This window comes from Trematomus bernacchii, unplaced genomic scaffold, assembly GCF_902827165.1.
Source record: "Trematomus bernacchii unplaced genomic scaffold, fTreBer1.1, whole genome shotgun sequence".
Taxonomy (NCBI): domain Eukaryota; kingdom Metazoa; phylum Chordata; class Actinopteri; order Perciformes; family Nototheniidae; genus Trematomus; species Trematomus bernacchii.
In genome coordinates this window covers 127835-143029 of record NW_022987631.1, presented here as the reverse complement: position 1 = coordinate 143029, position 15195 = coordinate 127835, and the positions used below count along the sequence as shown (strand labels likewise).

The window sequence follows — 15195 nt, the reverse complement described above, 5'->3', positions numbered from 1 at the left end:
TCTTGCCCGAATAGAACAGGCCACTTTAAGTGACACATCCATGACCTCTTTCATGTTCAGCATGTTTGCACAAAGTGCGTGCTGGTGTATGATGCAGTGATAACTCAGAAAGTCAGGGAATGTGTCATCCTCTCTGCATTTTGCGATGAAGCCATTACCACGGCCCATCATCGCAGGCGCACCATCCGTTGTGATGGAACTCAACTTAGAGATGGGGAGTTTAGTGTTGTCAACAAAGTTTTTAAATGTCCGAAAAATGTCCTCGCCCCGAGTGTGTTCCTTCATTGGCAGAATTGTCAGCAGTTCCTCTTTCGCCGTCATGTCTGTGAACACCATCCGGATAAAAACGCACAATTGCGCTGTATCGCTCACGTCAGTGGACTCGTGTAGTTGGAGTGAGAAACACTCGCAGTCTTCTATGTCCTTCCTGAGTTGCTGGGTCAAATCCTCAGCCATGACTTCACAGCGACGTGTGACTGTGCTCCGTGATAATTGGACGGCCTTGATAGCGTTTACTATTTCTGTTTTGTTTGTGTAATCCCGAAACAAGGCGTCTGCTGCTTCTACAAAGGCTTCTTCCACCATCTCTCCATCTTGAAAGGATTTGTTGTGTTTGATTGTAGCGTGACTCACTCGTGGAGATGCTTCAGTGGCTGCCTTTGAGGTGGATGTCGGCTTTAAGAAAAGTGACTGCTGTCCAGCTAATTGTGACTTAAGTTCCCTCACCTTTCTCTTTCTCTACTCGCTACTCGGAGGGAAGTCGCTGTCCTATGCCTTGTGAACACTCCGATAATGCCTCTCCACGTTACCTTTCTTTGGCAGAGCGACGCTTGCTTTACAAATAACCTTTGGATGTGACATCACAAAAACATATTCTTCCTCCCATTCTGTTGTTTGTCTCTTTAACTTAGTTTGAGTTTTCCCGGCACTTGACTGATTTTGTATCGCTTTGCATTCTGGGTTAAGAGACTGGAAAGCGATAGGTCGCTTTTTCTGTCAATCAAGTAAACTCCTGAAGTAAGTGGCAGGGAGGAGGGATCAAAACCGGTTTTGTCTATTTTAACGGAGCTGGATTTTTTTTGTATGAATGACTCGCGATCTACCAGCATTGCCCCTGCGGTCGACATACTGGGCACCTCTGCTCTACGTCATATCCCTAAACCGGCATCCAACAGGTGACTGAACACCAACAAACCACACCCACGTGACCATTGCCGGAAGTGATAAACAATAACAATGACAAATGATGCAAACAGAAATCAAGATAATAATATAAATAATAACAAGGGCAAAACGAGCATTATCGCTCCTACATCCCGCCGGACCCTGATCCTGACGTTTTAAGGATATTTAATATTGTAAATCTAAAACAATGAACAAACAAGTACAAGATCTGAGTACTTCTACTTTTACTCAAGTACCAGATCTGAGTACTTCTACTTTTACTCAAGTATAAGATCTGAGTACTTCTACTTTTACTCAAGTACCAGATCTGAGTACTTCTACTTTTACTCAAGTACAAGATCTGAGTACTTCTACTTTTACTCAAGTACCAGATCTGAGTACTTCTATTTTTACTCAAGTACCAGATCTGAGTACTTCTTCCCCTCTGTGTTTTACACACTGTACCATCCTGTTAATAATACTCATATCGTTTTAAACATTCTTATGCATATTTATACACCATACTCTACCCTGCTGTTTATCTTATTTATAAATGTCTGCTTATATTTGTTCTTAGTGTTGATGGTATATGTATCAGAGGTATCCAGTAACGGACCGTCCACACAGCAGCGTTAAAAAAATCTTGAAACGCTTCTGCCCATTCACTTTGAATGGGGTGACGTCATTTGCCTCACTTTTCGCCGAACTGCATTGTGGGCAGGCGAGCGGAGATTTTCAGGATTCAAAGTTGAGCAATGTCAGCTGTTCCCCTGACAGTAATATATCCTTCTCTTCTTCTGTGGTGTAGGAGGGGGCAGCGTTCCCCTTCTTCCTCCCTGTTGGGAACGCACCCCGGTTCAGCTTCCCCTCCTCGGTGCTCAGGGGGCCAATCAGAGAGCCAATCAGAGAGCCAATCAGAGAGAAGCTTCCAGAAACATCTCCGGACCCTCAGCTCACCTGCAGGTGGAGGAAGGTAGTACATACATTACATTTAATTATTTCATATGATGTTATATTATATTATTTTATATTATACTTTATTATGTTATATTATATTATATTATGTTATATTATGTTATATTATATTATATTATGTTATATTATGTTATATTATATTATGTTATATTATATTATGTTGTATTACATTATATTTCTGTTTGATATTATTTTCTTAAACCTAAGATGAGAGGCTTGCTTTGTCTCACTTTCCTTTAATATGCTTTTACGAATATATTTATTTAACTAAATATTATTATTATATTTCGTTGGACATTAAAACTATAATTATAAATATTTATTTTATATTTTCTTTGTAAAGATTATTAACCTGTTACGCACCGCCCCCGGTACCGGGCGGATAAACGCGTCATTTGCAGGAAACAACGTCTAAGGAATCTTAATATTTAATAAACTATGAATGTTTTATATCCATGTAACGGGAAGAAACTCAGCTAACCCACAATGCTAACACTGAGCCTCTGAATTACCCACGAGCGAAAAAATGTAACCTAAAACGGCACTTAAACTCACAATAACTCCCTTATTACTTATCCTAGATGCACAGCCAACCACTCGATTAGCATCTCCTGGAGACACAGAATCTGTGGGTGCCCACCTCAACACTCAGTGATAAACATTTGCGACGCTATAAACGAAAGCGTACATCATAACATGTGGAGCTAGGTAGCTAGAAACGCTAACATGGCTTACCTTGGTCAAAACTGGTCTTCAATGGCATTAAAACGATAAAAAAACGATGCTGCAGTCAGTGGCGTTTTTATATGTACAAAAGTGGTGGGGCACAAAAAACTTAGATGTCTATATATAAGCTTCTGCAGTGACGTGCAGTGAGGTTCATGGCTGCTGAGGCACTGGCACTGACTCTTCAGGTTTACAAATATTATATTTTGACCTAAACCAAAATATAATATTATTTTCAAAAGCTTTTTTGTCTGATGCTTCGATTAATTTTAAACAGACAGTTCAACAAAAGGATACCCAAAAAATGTCATTTTATCATTTAAATATTGAATTGTTCTCTCTTAGTAAGATCCCATTTTCAAAAAAATGGCGGTCTTACCTTGACTTGAAGATGAAGTCCATTTGCCTATCCTTCTGGACAAACATTTCTATTACTTTTTTGTAAAAGTCCTCCTTATGTTCTTGTAGTTTCAAAAGTCTATCATAAATCTAATCCATAGATTTAAGATAAAAAAATTATAAAAGTAGGGTAGACATGTGGATGTTATCCGGCTGATCAAAACGTGCATTTATCTAACAGGTACGTTTCCCACAGATCTTATTTCGAGCTATTTTCTAAAATCCTCTGGAGAAATCTCATTGCTTTTTTGTGCTTACTTCCTGGTTTTAGGACGCGTCACTGCAGCTCTCTCGTCTCCTCTTCACACACCACACTTTTCGCGGCACACGTACTTACAGCCAATCAGCTCTGAATGATGTGAGATGACGTATGGTGGGGATGGTAGCTCCGTGCCCCTCTGGTCATTATTTTTTTGCCACACACATTTCATTACAAAATACTCTGAGCATGCGCAGTGTAGTTTTTACAGTCACGTTCACTTCACAGCGAGAGGAAGGGGCATAATCAGGTTTTGTCCCACATGGCTCTAAACAGCTCAATAGGCACACACTGTAGACACTAATTAGAAGAACACAGACTAAAACAGCAATGTACAGACGAATCAGATGATTAAACATGATCTTAAAATATATTTTATATATTTTTTTATTTATTTTTTTGCATTTTTGTAATCATTATTTGTAATACTTTCTGCTGACACTAGGTGGGGCTGTGCCCCACCTGCCCCTAATGACCAGTCGCCACTGGCTGCAGTTAATCCATAGGTTAATCCAATGTGTCTGTGTCCTCTTTGAAATGATTTCTGATAATCCATAAGCAATAAAACTGCTTTTTCGTTTCCAAATGTCAGAGCGAGAGATCGCTTCACTCTGCTGCAAATTTACATGCGCGCAGCCCCCACCTCTTCTCTTCACAATGAGTGTGTGTGGGGGACTCCCCCTTCGATTCTATTGGCTCTAACGGTCAGAAAGAGGTGTCAACCATCAACATCGACCAAGGGGGGCCAGAGATATGGAAAAAAAACCATTTTCACCCAAATCACCTCAGAGGTGGGGTGGTTTTGGCTAAACCTCTCTAAAAAGGTCAAATGTCACTTGTTTTGCATCAATCTTGATACAGGGTACTTATTATATGTTGTACTTTGGATTCCTAAAGCTTTTAGTCTACTAACCCATCATCCAAGGGTAGTTTTCACTATCTGTAAACAATTATTTTTGGACGGACACTATAATTTACAGTTTTTTACTATGTAAAATCTGAATTGTCTTTAAAATAAAAAACATTTATATTGATTCTGACACTTCTACATCCAACTCACAGATGTAACCTTGCTTTGATAAAAGAAATTATTCATATAACCCTTTTAGAAGTTAAGTTGTAGTCATTTGTTTTGGGCATGTCATTTTCGAGCCTGAAACATGAAAAACAGGCTTGGTGCTTAACAGGTTAAAGTATTGCAATGAAGAGCCGAGTGAACTGTAACTCTACCTCTGGCCACCAGGTGGCGCCAACAACTACATTCAGAGAGACATTCAAACACACAGATAAATGTCCACACAAACACAAAGGGACCAAAAAGAGACACAAGGAACTGTAAAGGAACAGAAAGAGAGGCAATACGATTATAAAAAGACTACAAATACAAGTACAATGTTCTTTAAAATCCTTCCAGCTGAGTGTCGATTGGAAAAACACACATTTATTCTAAAGTGCAATCTTACTGTGTGTTTTAATTTAAATTAATTCTACAATGCATTTCTTTAGAGGCAGAAGAGATTTGTATCAGACATTACGACTTTATTTGAAATACTACAACAGTATTTTTATCCATTTGAGATACTCGACTTCCCTTGGATTCCTTCCATAAATCAGCACATATTTAATAAGATAACGTCCTCATTTTCATACTAAAACATAACCTGTCATAAAACTTGTAATATAAAAACTAATTGTGTTGATGTCAGTAATGAAGTGGGGGGGGGGGCGAGTTTCATGGGGATATCTGTTAGTTTATTATTTCCCCCTATAGAGGGTTGCTAACGTGACCCCGTCTCTTCAGTGCCGCCGGCTGTTCGCCTCGCTGCAGGAGCTCGTCGACCACATCAACGACTTCCACGTGAAACCTGAAAAGGATTGTGGGTACTGCTGCCAGTGGGAGGGCTGCCAGCGTAATGGGAGGGGCTTCAACGCCAGGTAAACACACACAGCACACACACACCTCACACACACCTTGCAAACATCCACTCCGTCTTCACACAGCGCTCATATTTACATGTTGTCAGTAAACCACACACACTATTATTTTAGCGATGTTTCCAGAGAGAACAGCTGTGAGGTCCGTGCAGAAAGCAGAGCAGTGTGTATCATATGTATCACTCAGTATAACAGGCCTACTCTCTTTATTTGCTTTAGTTTAGTAGATATCTACAAACAAAGAGTCCAGATGTTTCTAAAACCATTTAGTGCTTCACAAAATAAAATACACAACGGCTGTATCCTGATGATATGCTTTAGGAGCTGTAGGTGCGTGTGTGTGTGTGTGTGTGTGTGTGTGTGTGTGTGTGTGTGTGTGGTGTGTGTGTGTGTGTGTGTGTGTGTGTGTGTGTGTGTGTGTGTGTGTGTGTGTGTGTGTGTGTGTGTGTGTGTGAGTGCGTGCGTGCGTGCGTGCGTGCGTGCGTGCGTGCGTGCGTGCGTGCGTGCGTGCGTGCGTGCGTGCGTGCGTGCGTGCGTGCGTGCGTGCGTGCGTGCGTGCGTGCGTGCGTGCGTGCGTGCGTGCGTGTGTGTGTGTGTGTATGTCCGCATATGTAGCCTGTTCTTGTCTCATTATACCGCACTGTGAATGAATTAAAAGTAAATCTATAAGTCATCATGAACACATCTGTCCATCAGACAGAGGGCTGCTGTGCCTCCTGTCATCATTAATGGACTCCTCTCTCCTCGGTTCCCCTCCTCGACTCCTCTCCTCGGTTCCCCTCCTCGACTCCTCTCTCCTCGGTTCCGCTCCCCGACTCCTCTCTCCTCGGTTCCGCTCCTCGACTCCTCTCTCCTCGGTTCCGCTCCTCGACTCCTCTCTCCTCGGTTCCCCTCCTCGACTCCTCTCTCCTCGGTTCCCCTCCTCGACTCCTCTCTCCTCGGTTCCCCTCCTCGACTCCTCTCTCCTCGGTTCCGCTCCTCGACTCCTCTCTCCTCGGTTCCGCTCCTCGACTCCTCTCTCCTCGGTTCCCCTCCTCGACTCCTCCGCTCGCATCTCCTGTGGGCGGACTAAGACACGAGGATAGGAGTCGAGGAGGGGAATTAGTGAATTGAGAAAGGGCCCTGGTCTCGCAGCTGTGTGCGTCACTCTTTAGTGTCCCCTGGTCTCTCAGCTGTGTGCGTCACTCTTTAGTGTCCCCTGGTCTCCCAGCTGTGTGCGTCACTCTTTAGTGTCCCCTGGTCTCCCAGCTGTGTGCGTCACTCTTTAGTGTCCCCTGGTCTCCCAGCTGTGTGCGTCACTCTTTAGTGTCCCCTGGTCTCCAGCTGTGTGCGTCACTCTTTAGTGTCCCCTGGTCTCCCAGCTGTGTGCGTCACTCTTTAGTGTCCCCTGGTCTCCCAGCTGTGTGCGTCACTCTTTAGTGTCCCCTGGTCTCCCAGCTGTGTGCGTCACTCTTTAGTGTCCCCTGGTCTCCCAGCTGTGTGCGTCACTCTTTAGTGTCCCCTGGTCTCCCAGCTGTGTGCGTCACTCTTTAGTGTCCCCTGGTCTCCCAGCTGTGTACGTCACTCTTTAGTGTCCCCTGGTCTCTCAGCTGTGTGCGTCACTCTTTAGTGTCCCCTGGTCTCTCAGCTGTGTGCGTCACTCTTTAGTGTCCCCTGGTCTCCCAGCTGTGTGCGTCACTCTTTAGTGTCCCCTGGTCTCCAGCTGTGTGTGTTACTCTTTAGTGTCCCCTGGTCTCTCAGCTGTGTGCGTCACTCTTTAGTGTCCCCTGGTCTCCCAGCTGTGTGCGTCACTCTTTAGTGTCCCCCGGTCTCCCAGCTGTGTGCGTCACTCTTTAGTGTCCCCTGGTCTCCCAGCTGTGTGCGTCACTCTTTAGTGTCCCCTGGTCTCCCAGCTGTGTGCGTCACTCTTTAGTGTCCCCTGGTCTCTCAGCTGTGTGCGTCACTCTTTAGTGTCCCCTGGTCTCCAGCTGTGTGCGTCACTCTTTAGTGTCCCCTGGTCTCCCAGCTGTGTACGTCACTCTTTAGTGTCCCCTGGTCTCTCAGCTGTGTGCGTCACTCTTTAGTGTCCCCTGGTCTCTCAGCTGTGTGCGTCACTCTTTAGTGTCCCCTGGTCTCCCAGCTGTGTGCGTCACTCTTTAGTGTCCCCTGGTCTCCAGCTGTGTGTGTTACTCTTTAGTGTCCCCTGGTCTCTCAGCTGTGTGCGTCACTCTTTAGTGTCCCCTGGTCTCCCAGCTGTGTGCGTCACTCTTTAGTGTCCCCCGGTCTCCCAGCTGTGTGCGTCACTCTTTAGTGTCCCCTGGTCTCCTAGCTGCAGCGTGTTTGTTGTCCACCGTGTGCAACATGTCTCATTAAATAAGACAGCAAAGACACAGGTGAAGCTGAACGTCTGTCCCTCTTGGTGCATCTTCTCTCAGCTGGTCTTTCTTTAGCTTGTTTAGCGTCACATGCTTCATGCAAATGTTCTCATGGTTTGACTTTTACAACCGGACTCGGACAGACACCTGTTTGCGCTCCTGTCTCTTTGTTTGCATAGCTTATGTAAATAAAATCCTACAATAATAATCTATGAGCTGTGAACAGCAGCCGGATCTCATACAGACCATTTGCCAAGAAAAGAAGTTTTGGTGTGAGTGAGAGTTAATGGATGTTTTATGATTCACAGGTATAAAATGCTGATTCATATCCGCACACACACCAATGAGAAGCCGCACCACTGTCCCACCTGCAACAAGAGCTTTTCACGCCTGGAGAACCTGAAGATACACACCCGCTCACACACAGGTGAGAGACGCACGCACGCACGCACGCACGCACGCACGCACGCACGCACGCACGCACGCACGCACGCACACACACACACACACACACAGACACACACAGATGTATTTTAACCTCTGTCCTTCTCTCCCTTGATCCTCCCTAGCAACGGTCATTATTGTGCAGTGGTGCGTTATCGAGTATTAACAACCTCTTAAATGTCCAAATCGACCAATCAGAATCGAGTAAGCCGTGTAATATATCTTAATCTTTTGAAAACAATTTTTTTCTTTTGCAAGTAAAGGTTGATAAAGCTGGTGACTACACTATGCAAAGTAAAAGCACTTAAGCCCTAAGAGGAACACATAATAAAGTGAAGCCTGCCATGCACAACATTATCTGCTAAAATAAATACTGTTTCCTTCAATCGTGTCCTCATTTAATATTGCTGGAGAAATATGCTTTTGTTGTCGCTGACGCAGACTTCAGATAAGGGCCTGGAGTTACAGTAAGTACAGTTCAGTGTGTGTTCCGGTTAATGGTCCCCCTGCTGGGAGTGGTTCAGTCCCCCCTCTTTATCAGCACAGAATGGTTTAAAGTCCATTGCAGAGCGACTGGAGGGAGACGATGGGGTCGGACTCATCTGATCAATAATCTGTGCAATAAACCACGGCATCATCCGGAAATGTCCGAGTGACGCAAAGGCCAAACAGTAAATACAGAACTCAGATCCAAAAATAGTGCTTTTCGCGTATTTGTAAATTAATTATAGTATTTACAGATTTTCTTTTCTTTCTGTTTGCGTATTTGCAGATCTTTTTTTGTAGATTTTGTGGAAGGTGTTTTCACATTTAAAAAAAAAAAAACGATTGTTTCTTTAATCTTGTTTTTGTATGAATGTTTATTCCTGCCTAATCTTAAGCATTTAGCAGTTCATCCTGAAACTAGGCCACGGCTGAGGAGATATGAAGCAGTTATCATGGCCGTCCTTAGCCGCTTTCACACCAAGTACTTTGCGGTACTTAGTTCCCAGTACTAAGTTCCCCCGAACTCTTTAGTCCCTGGAACTGTCTAGTAGATCGCGTTCACACGAGGGAGGATTACGCAAATGAAGCCGCTGACGTCACTTCTTCTTCTTCTGCTTTGGGTTTACTGGCAGGCCGCAAACAACTTCACGGCGTATACTGCCACCCGAAGTCCCGGAGTCCCCCGGAGTTGGGGACTAGCTTCAGTAGAAGCTGCTGGTTAGCGTCTTCCGAGTAAATCGCCAGAACGCCGACACCTCCTCCTCACTCCACCGCTCCCATGTTTTATTTTGTGTTGCCATAAGTTAGTCTCTCTCCGTTGGTTCGCTGGGCTAATGCTAATGCTAATAATGCTAATGCGAGCAAATAAAATGGCGGCTTCACAAAACTTTTCGGAGTTTTACGGGGCGTGGTTTGCAATTCGCCCAGCCAATCAGAAATTGTTAGTGTGGCCGACACACCCACGAACCATTTCCTCCCCAGGAAAGTACCACGTCTCTAGCAGGGACGATCTGGGGGTGAAAAGGTTCGCGCAAAATAAGTTCTAGTTCCAGATCTTTTTGGTGTGAAAGCAAAATCCCAAGAACTATCGGAACTATTCCTGGGTAAAGTACTCCGGTGTGAAAGCGCCTCTTGATGTCTTGTTTCTGTCTGACAGAAGCAAAGACTTTTCCCCCGACTTCGTTATCATCTTTATGTTGAGAAAACAAGCTCGAACCCCGAGGCACGTCTACTTCCTGCTGGACTTGAGTTGAGTTCCTCACGTTTAAACTGCAGAGAAATGAAACATGAGGAACAACACGTACGCTAACCTGTCTTTACAGATCCCGTTGGCTCTCATTCAGCCCTCATGACGTTTGGATATGTAAATACTCTGCAGGATGAAGGACAGTCCTCTGTTGTCGGCTTTCTGTATCTCAAAACAAGAGGAGGTTAGACAGATCCGTGACACACTGAAAGCAGGAAGCATCAACAAGGGGAGCTTTCAGAAGTGTTACCCAACTCATCGATATGGTGTCCTTTTGATTAATTTAATACTCAAATAACTTTACTAACATGTTCTGTTTGTGTCTGTGGAGTTCACCGGCAGTTAGCATGACATAAAGCGACATTAGCAGGGGGTTTCATGGTGACAGATGTACCCCTTTCAGCTGTAGCGTGGAAACCAAATTCACACGTCAGGAACCATATCTGAGCCATATGATCAAAATGACCTGCCAGTGGTGAGCTGGGGTTCCTCACATCATGGTGGTGGAGGCAGGACTGGGGACATCATGGTGTTCAGGGACCACTAACTCCTTCTGTTAACAGAGAACACTAGTATTATCGCTCTAGTGTTCCTAATGCTTTCTAATAAACCCCACATTTTAACATGTTGAGATTAAAATGACACAAAACAGCTCCAACTCTGACTTCCCCAGAGTCAGAAACAAATAACTCCAAACCAAAATCACAGACATGGACCCAGTGTTCACATTTCTGTGGTAAAAATACTCTGTGGTTTTTTAATCAGAATCAGAAGGGGTTTTATCACCAAGTAGGTTTACACACAGAGGAATACGCTCTGGTACGTGCACAGAGACACAGCGATGACCCCTGAGGGAGGAACATGGACATGTTGGTGCAGCTATCTGCAGCTCCAAAGGGTGTGTGAGTGTTTTCATAGCAGCATGTCTCACACACCTTCACACAGACGGAGTGTAAACACAATGCATGCAATCCTCCCTGCTTTGAACAGGATCCTTCAGTTTGAACACTCTTCAGTGGCAACGTGTTCAATTAGGAAATGACTGAAGGTCTTTGTGAAACGCGATAATGATCACAGGTCTCAGACGTTCCTCACTCTGTCGCTGACAGGTAACAAAGAGTCGGATTTGACCTGTTATTACGGTTCAAGAGGCTTCGTCACGTCTCCGTCACAAAACGTGGCCAGACATTTTAACCTTACAATGATATTTGCATCCTAGGCTATGGGATACAGTCCTTTAACAGACATGTGTCAAATGGGTGTAATACGGGTCTAATAACAGTGTATTGTTGGTGTTACCTGGGTGTAATACGGGTCTAGTAACAGTGTATTATTGGTGTTACCTGGGTGTAATACGGGTCTGGTAACAGTGTATTATTGGTGTTACCTGGGTGTAATACGGGTCTGGTAACAGTGTATTATTGGTGTTACCTGGGTGTAATACGGGTCTAATAACAGTGTATTATTGGTAAAAAATAAAGAGCTTTTTGAACATTAAAGCATGAGCATGAGTATAGACACTAAATACTGACCTCAGCCTGAACAGGATATGTCCTCTTTAAGTTGTAAAAGCCAGTGTTCCTGACTCTGTGTGTCCCTCTGTCCCCCCCCAGGAGAGAAACCCTACATGTGTCCGTATGAAGGCTGCAGCAAGCGCTACTCTAACTCCAGCGACCGCTTCAAACACACCCGGACTCACTACGTGGACAAACCGTACGGCTGCAAGATGTCCGGCTGCCTGAAGCGCTACACCGACCCCAGCTCGCTGCGCAAGCACATCAAGGCCCACGGGCACTTTGTGGTCCCGGGGCAAGGGGCCACAAAGTGCCGGCCGGGGGTGGGACTCCTGGGGCTACAGCAGGGTGAAGCGCCCCCTCTCAGCGCGGCCCATTTCCTCCTCCCCGGGGCCTTTTTGGGGGGCTTCGGGGCGCCTCTTTCCGCTTACTGCCGCCTCGGCTGCATGGGGCCCCTCGGCCTCTCCGACTCCCCCCTGATACACTTCGGACTCTCGGCGGTGTCCATGCTGGGGCTGGGGGCTCTGAGGAGGGGGGTGTCGAACAGAGAGGAGGAAGAGGAGGAGGAAGAGCAAGAAGAGGAAGTGGAGGCGTTAAATCTGTCTGCAGGGGGGGGGCCCGGACAGAGGGACCCTCTGTCCTGGGTGCTGGTTCCCCCGAGGGCCCTGCTCCTCCAACCAGCTGTTGTTAGATAGGATGTGCAAGGTGCTCTTTGTGTGTGTGTGTGTGTGTGTGTGTGTGTGTGTGTGTGTGTGTGTGTGTGTGTGTGTGTGTGTGTGTGTGTGTGTGTGTGTGTGTGTGTGTGTGTGTGTGTGTGTGTGTGTGTGTGTGTGTGTGTGTGTGTGTGTGTGTGTGTGTGTGTGTTTTGAATGAACAACGCCTGAACACGACCTGAGTGTTGGGTTGCAAAAGTCTGACGCTTTAAAGGGTCAGTTCACTTAAATGAGAAAAAAGAAGAGAAGTTGTGTTGGTCCCTGAAGGCAGCATCTCCCTGGTTGTGTTGGTCCCTGAAGGCAGCATCTCCCTGGTTCTGTTGGTCCCTGAAGGCAGCATCTCCCTGGTTCTGTTAGTCCCTGAAGGCAGCATCTCCCTGGTTCTGTTGGTCCCTGAAGGCAGCATCTCCCTGGTTGTGTTGGTCCCTGAAGGCAGCATCTCCCTGGTTCTGTTGGTCCCTGAAGGCAGCATCTCCCTGGTTCTGTTAGTCCCTGAAGGCAGCATCTCCCTGGTTCTGTTGGTCCCTGAAGGCAGCATCTCCCTGGTTCTGTTTTGGTCCCTGAAGGCAGCATCTCCCTGGTTCTATTGGTCCCTGAAGGCAGCATCTCCCTGGTTCTATTGGTCCCTGAAGGCAGCATCTCCCTGGTCCAATGGGATTTCTCCATGTGATTTTGGATTATGTCAGAAAATAATCTCTGTGTCAAAGAAACGTTTAGTTCAGCAGGATACTCTCCACATATTAACACCGCTTCATGATTTCTGAAATAAAAAGTTAACGTTTGGCTATAAACATCACCACCGCTAAGCTAAAGGAGGCTAAGTTGGGCGTGATGACGTTTAGTCATCTCAGTTAGACTCTTGTTAGCAACCGCCGTTTTTGAATCCTCCAGTGGGGTGTTTCCTGACGTATTTCATGTGGTAGAACAAAACGTTAAAATCTCTTCAGCTCGTGTTAGCCACAGACCTGATTCAGGATCACAACCAAACACACATTCAGAGACCCATTGACCTCCAGACCCATTGACCTCCAGACCCATTGACCTCCAGACCCATTGACCTCCAGACCCATTGACCTCCAGACCCATTGACCTCCAGACCCGGGGACAGGAAGTGAGGAGATGCTGAGTCACTTCAGGGTTTAGAGGCGGATATCTAAAGAGAGGAAGGGGATATCTATCTAAACCTCCTCTGTCTGCATGGCTTGGTAACGCTTCAGTGAAATGGTTTTCCTGACCCGCTCTACGGCAGGTCAGGAAAACCATTTTCTACTTTTAACGCTTGACAATCCTCTCTGACTGATGACGAGGAGCAACGAGAAATAGGGTTAGGGTTTAAAACATAGACTTCTTTAAAACCTGCCAACAGCACATCAGTCTGGATGTTTCCTTCTGGCAAAGCTTGTGCAGTTAAAGGCTCACATTATCTGAATGTCTGAACTCCCACACAACGCAGCCACACAACGCAGCCACACAACGCAGCCACACAACGCAGCCACACATTTCTGTGGTTCTTTGAATACACAGTTTACAGGGTGTTTATCTGCTGCTCTGGTTTGAATCTGACAGTACTGCAGTACATTTACTCACGTACTGTACTTTTGAGGTACTTTACTGGAGTATTTCACTTAATGCTGCTTCACTATGTTCTAGAAGTACTCAGAACCTTTACTTCAGTACAATTACTAATACCCCAGACTGAAAATACAGCAAGTAAAAGCCCTGATGTCAAGTAGAAGCACACAAGTATCAGCAGCAAAATGTATTTAAAGTTTCAAAAGTACTCAATATGCAAAAAGTGTTGTATTTTTCACAGAGTAGTTTAATGTTCAGGTATTATCACAAATACATAAAACTGTTTTTTAAATGACGTGTTAAAGTTAACGTACTTGGTATCATTTTCAGTATATCTGAAAACATCAGGTTATTTCTGTAATAGTGTAAAAATAATAATATTTCTCTCTGAGATTCAGTAGAAGTTAAAAGTCAGAAAATAAAATACTAAGATAAACTAAAAAAGTACCTACATTTACTTACAGTTACATTCAACTGGCCAATACGCATAAGGAGTACTTTAAGTACATTAGGTACATTTTGATGCCAATACTGTTGTATTTTTCCTAAAGAGTGCTGGACTTTTACTTTTAGCAGAGTATTTTTTACACTTTAGTGGCTACTTTCACTCATACCTGAGCACTCTGCATTATGTCATTTAAAAAGGATGGTGTTGGGTTAAAGAGGCCCTGAACATCAGCAGGAGAGGACTCTTTAAAGTAGAGACACTACATACTGATATACACCTGAACATCAGCAGGAGAGGACTCTTTAAAGTAGAGACACTACACACTGATATACACCTGAACATCAGCAGGAGAGGACTCTTTAAAGTAGAGACACTACATACTGATATACACCTGAACATCAGCAGAAGAGGACTCTTTAAAGTAGAGACACTACATACTGATATACACCTGAACATCAGCAGGAGAGGACTCTTTAAAGTAGAGACACTACATACTGATATGAACCTGAACATCAGCAGGAGAGGACTCTTTAAAGTAGAGACACTACGTACTGATATGCACCTGAACATCAGCAGGAGAGGACTCTTTAAAGTAGAGACACTACATACTGATATACACCTGAACATCAGCAGGAGAGGACTCTTTAAAGTAGAGACACTACATACTGATATACACCTGAACATCGGCAGGAGAGGACTCTTTAAAGTAGAGACACTACATACTGATATACACCTGAACATCAGCAGGAGAGGACTCTTTAAAGTAGAGACACTACATACTGATATACACCTGAACATCAGCAGGAGAGGACTCTTTAAAGTAGAGACACTACATACTGATATACACCTGAACATCAGCAGGAGAGGACTCTTTAAAGTAGAGACACTACATACTGATATACACCTGAACATCAGCAGGAGAGGACTCTTTAAAGTAGAGACACTACATACTGATATACA

General features: G+C 44.8%; 1 protein-coding gene across 1 annotated transcript in view; it reads left to right on the top strand.

Moving 5' to 3' along the window:
* Nucleotides 1-12245, top strand: part of LOC117484597 (zinc finger protein GLIS2-like) — a 51135-nt gene extending 38890 nt beyond the window's left edge. The window contains exons 4-7 of the mRNA XM_034133029.1: nt 1973-2137; nt 5325-5458; nt 8121-8239; nt 11602-12245. Of these exons, the coding sequence (XP_033988920.1) occupies nt 1973-2137; nt 5325-5458; nt 8121-8239; nt 11602-12197 (1014 nt within the window). The 3' untranslated portion in view covers nt 12198-12245. The remainder of the gene's footprint in view (nt 1-1972; nt 2138-5324; nt 5459-8120; nt 8240-11601) is intronic.
* The last annotated feature ends 2950 nt before the right edge of the window (nt 12246-15195 follow it).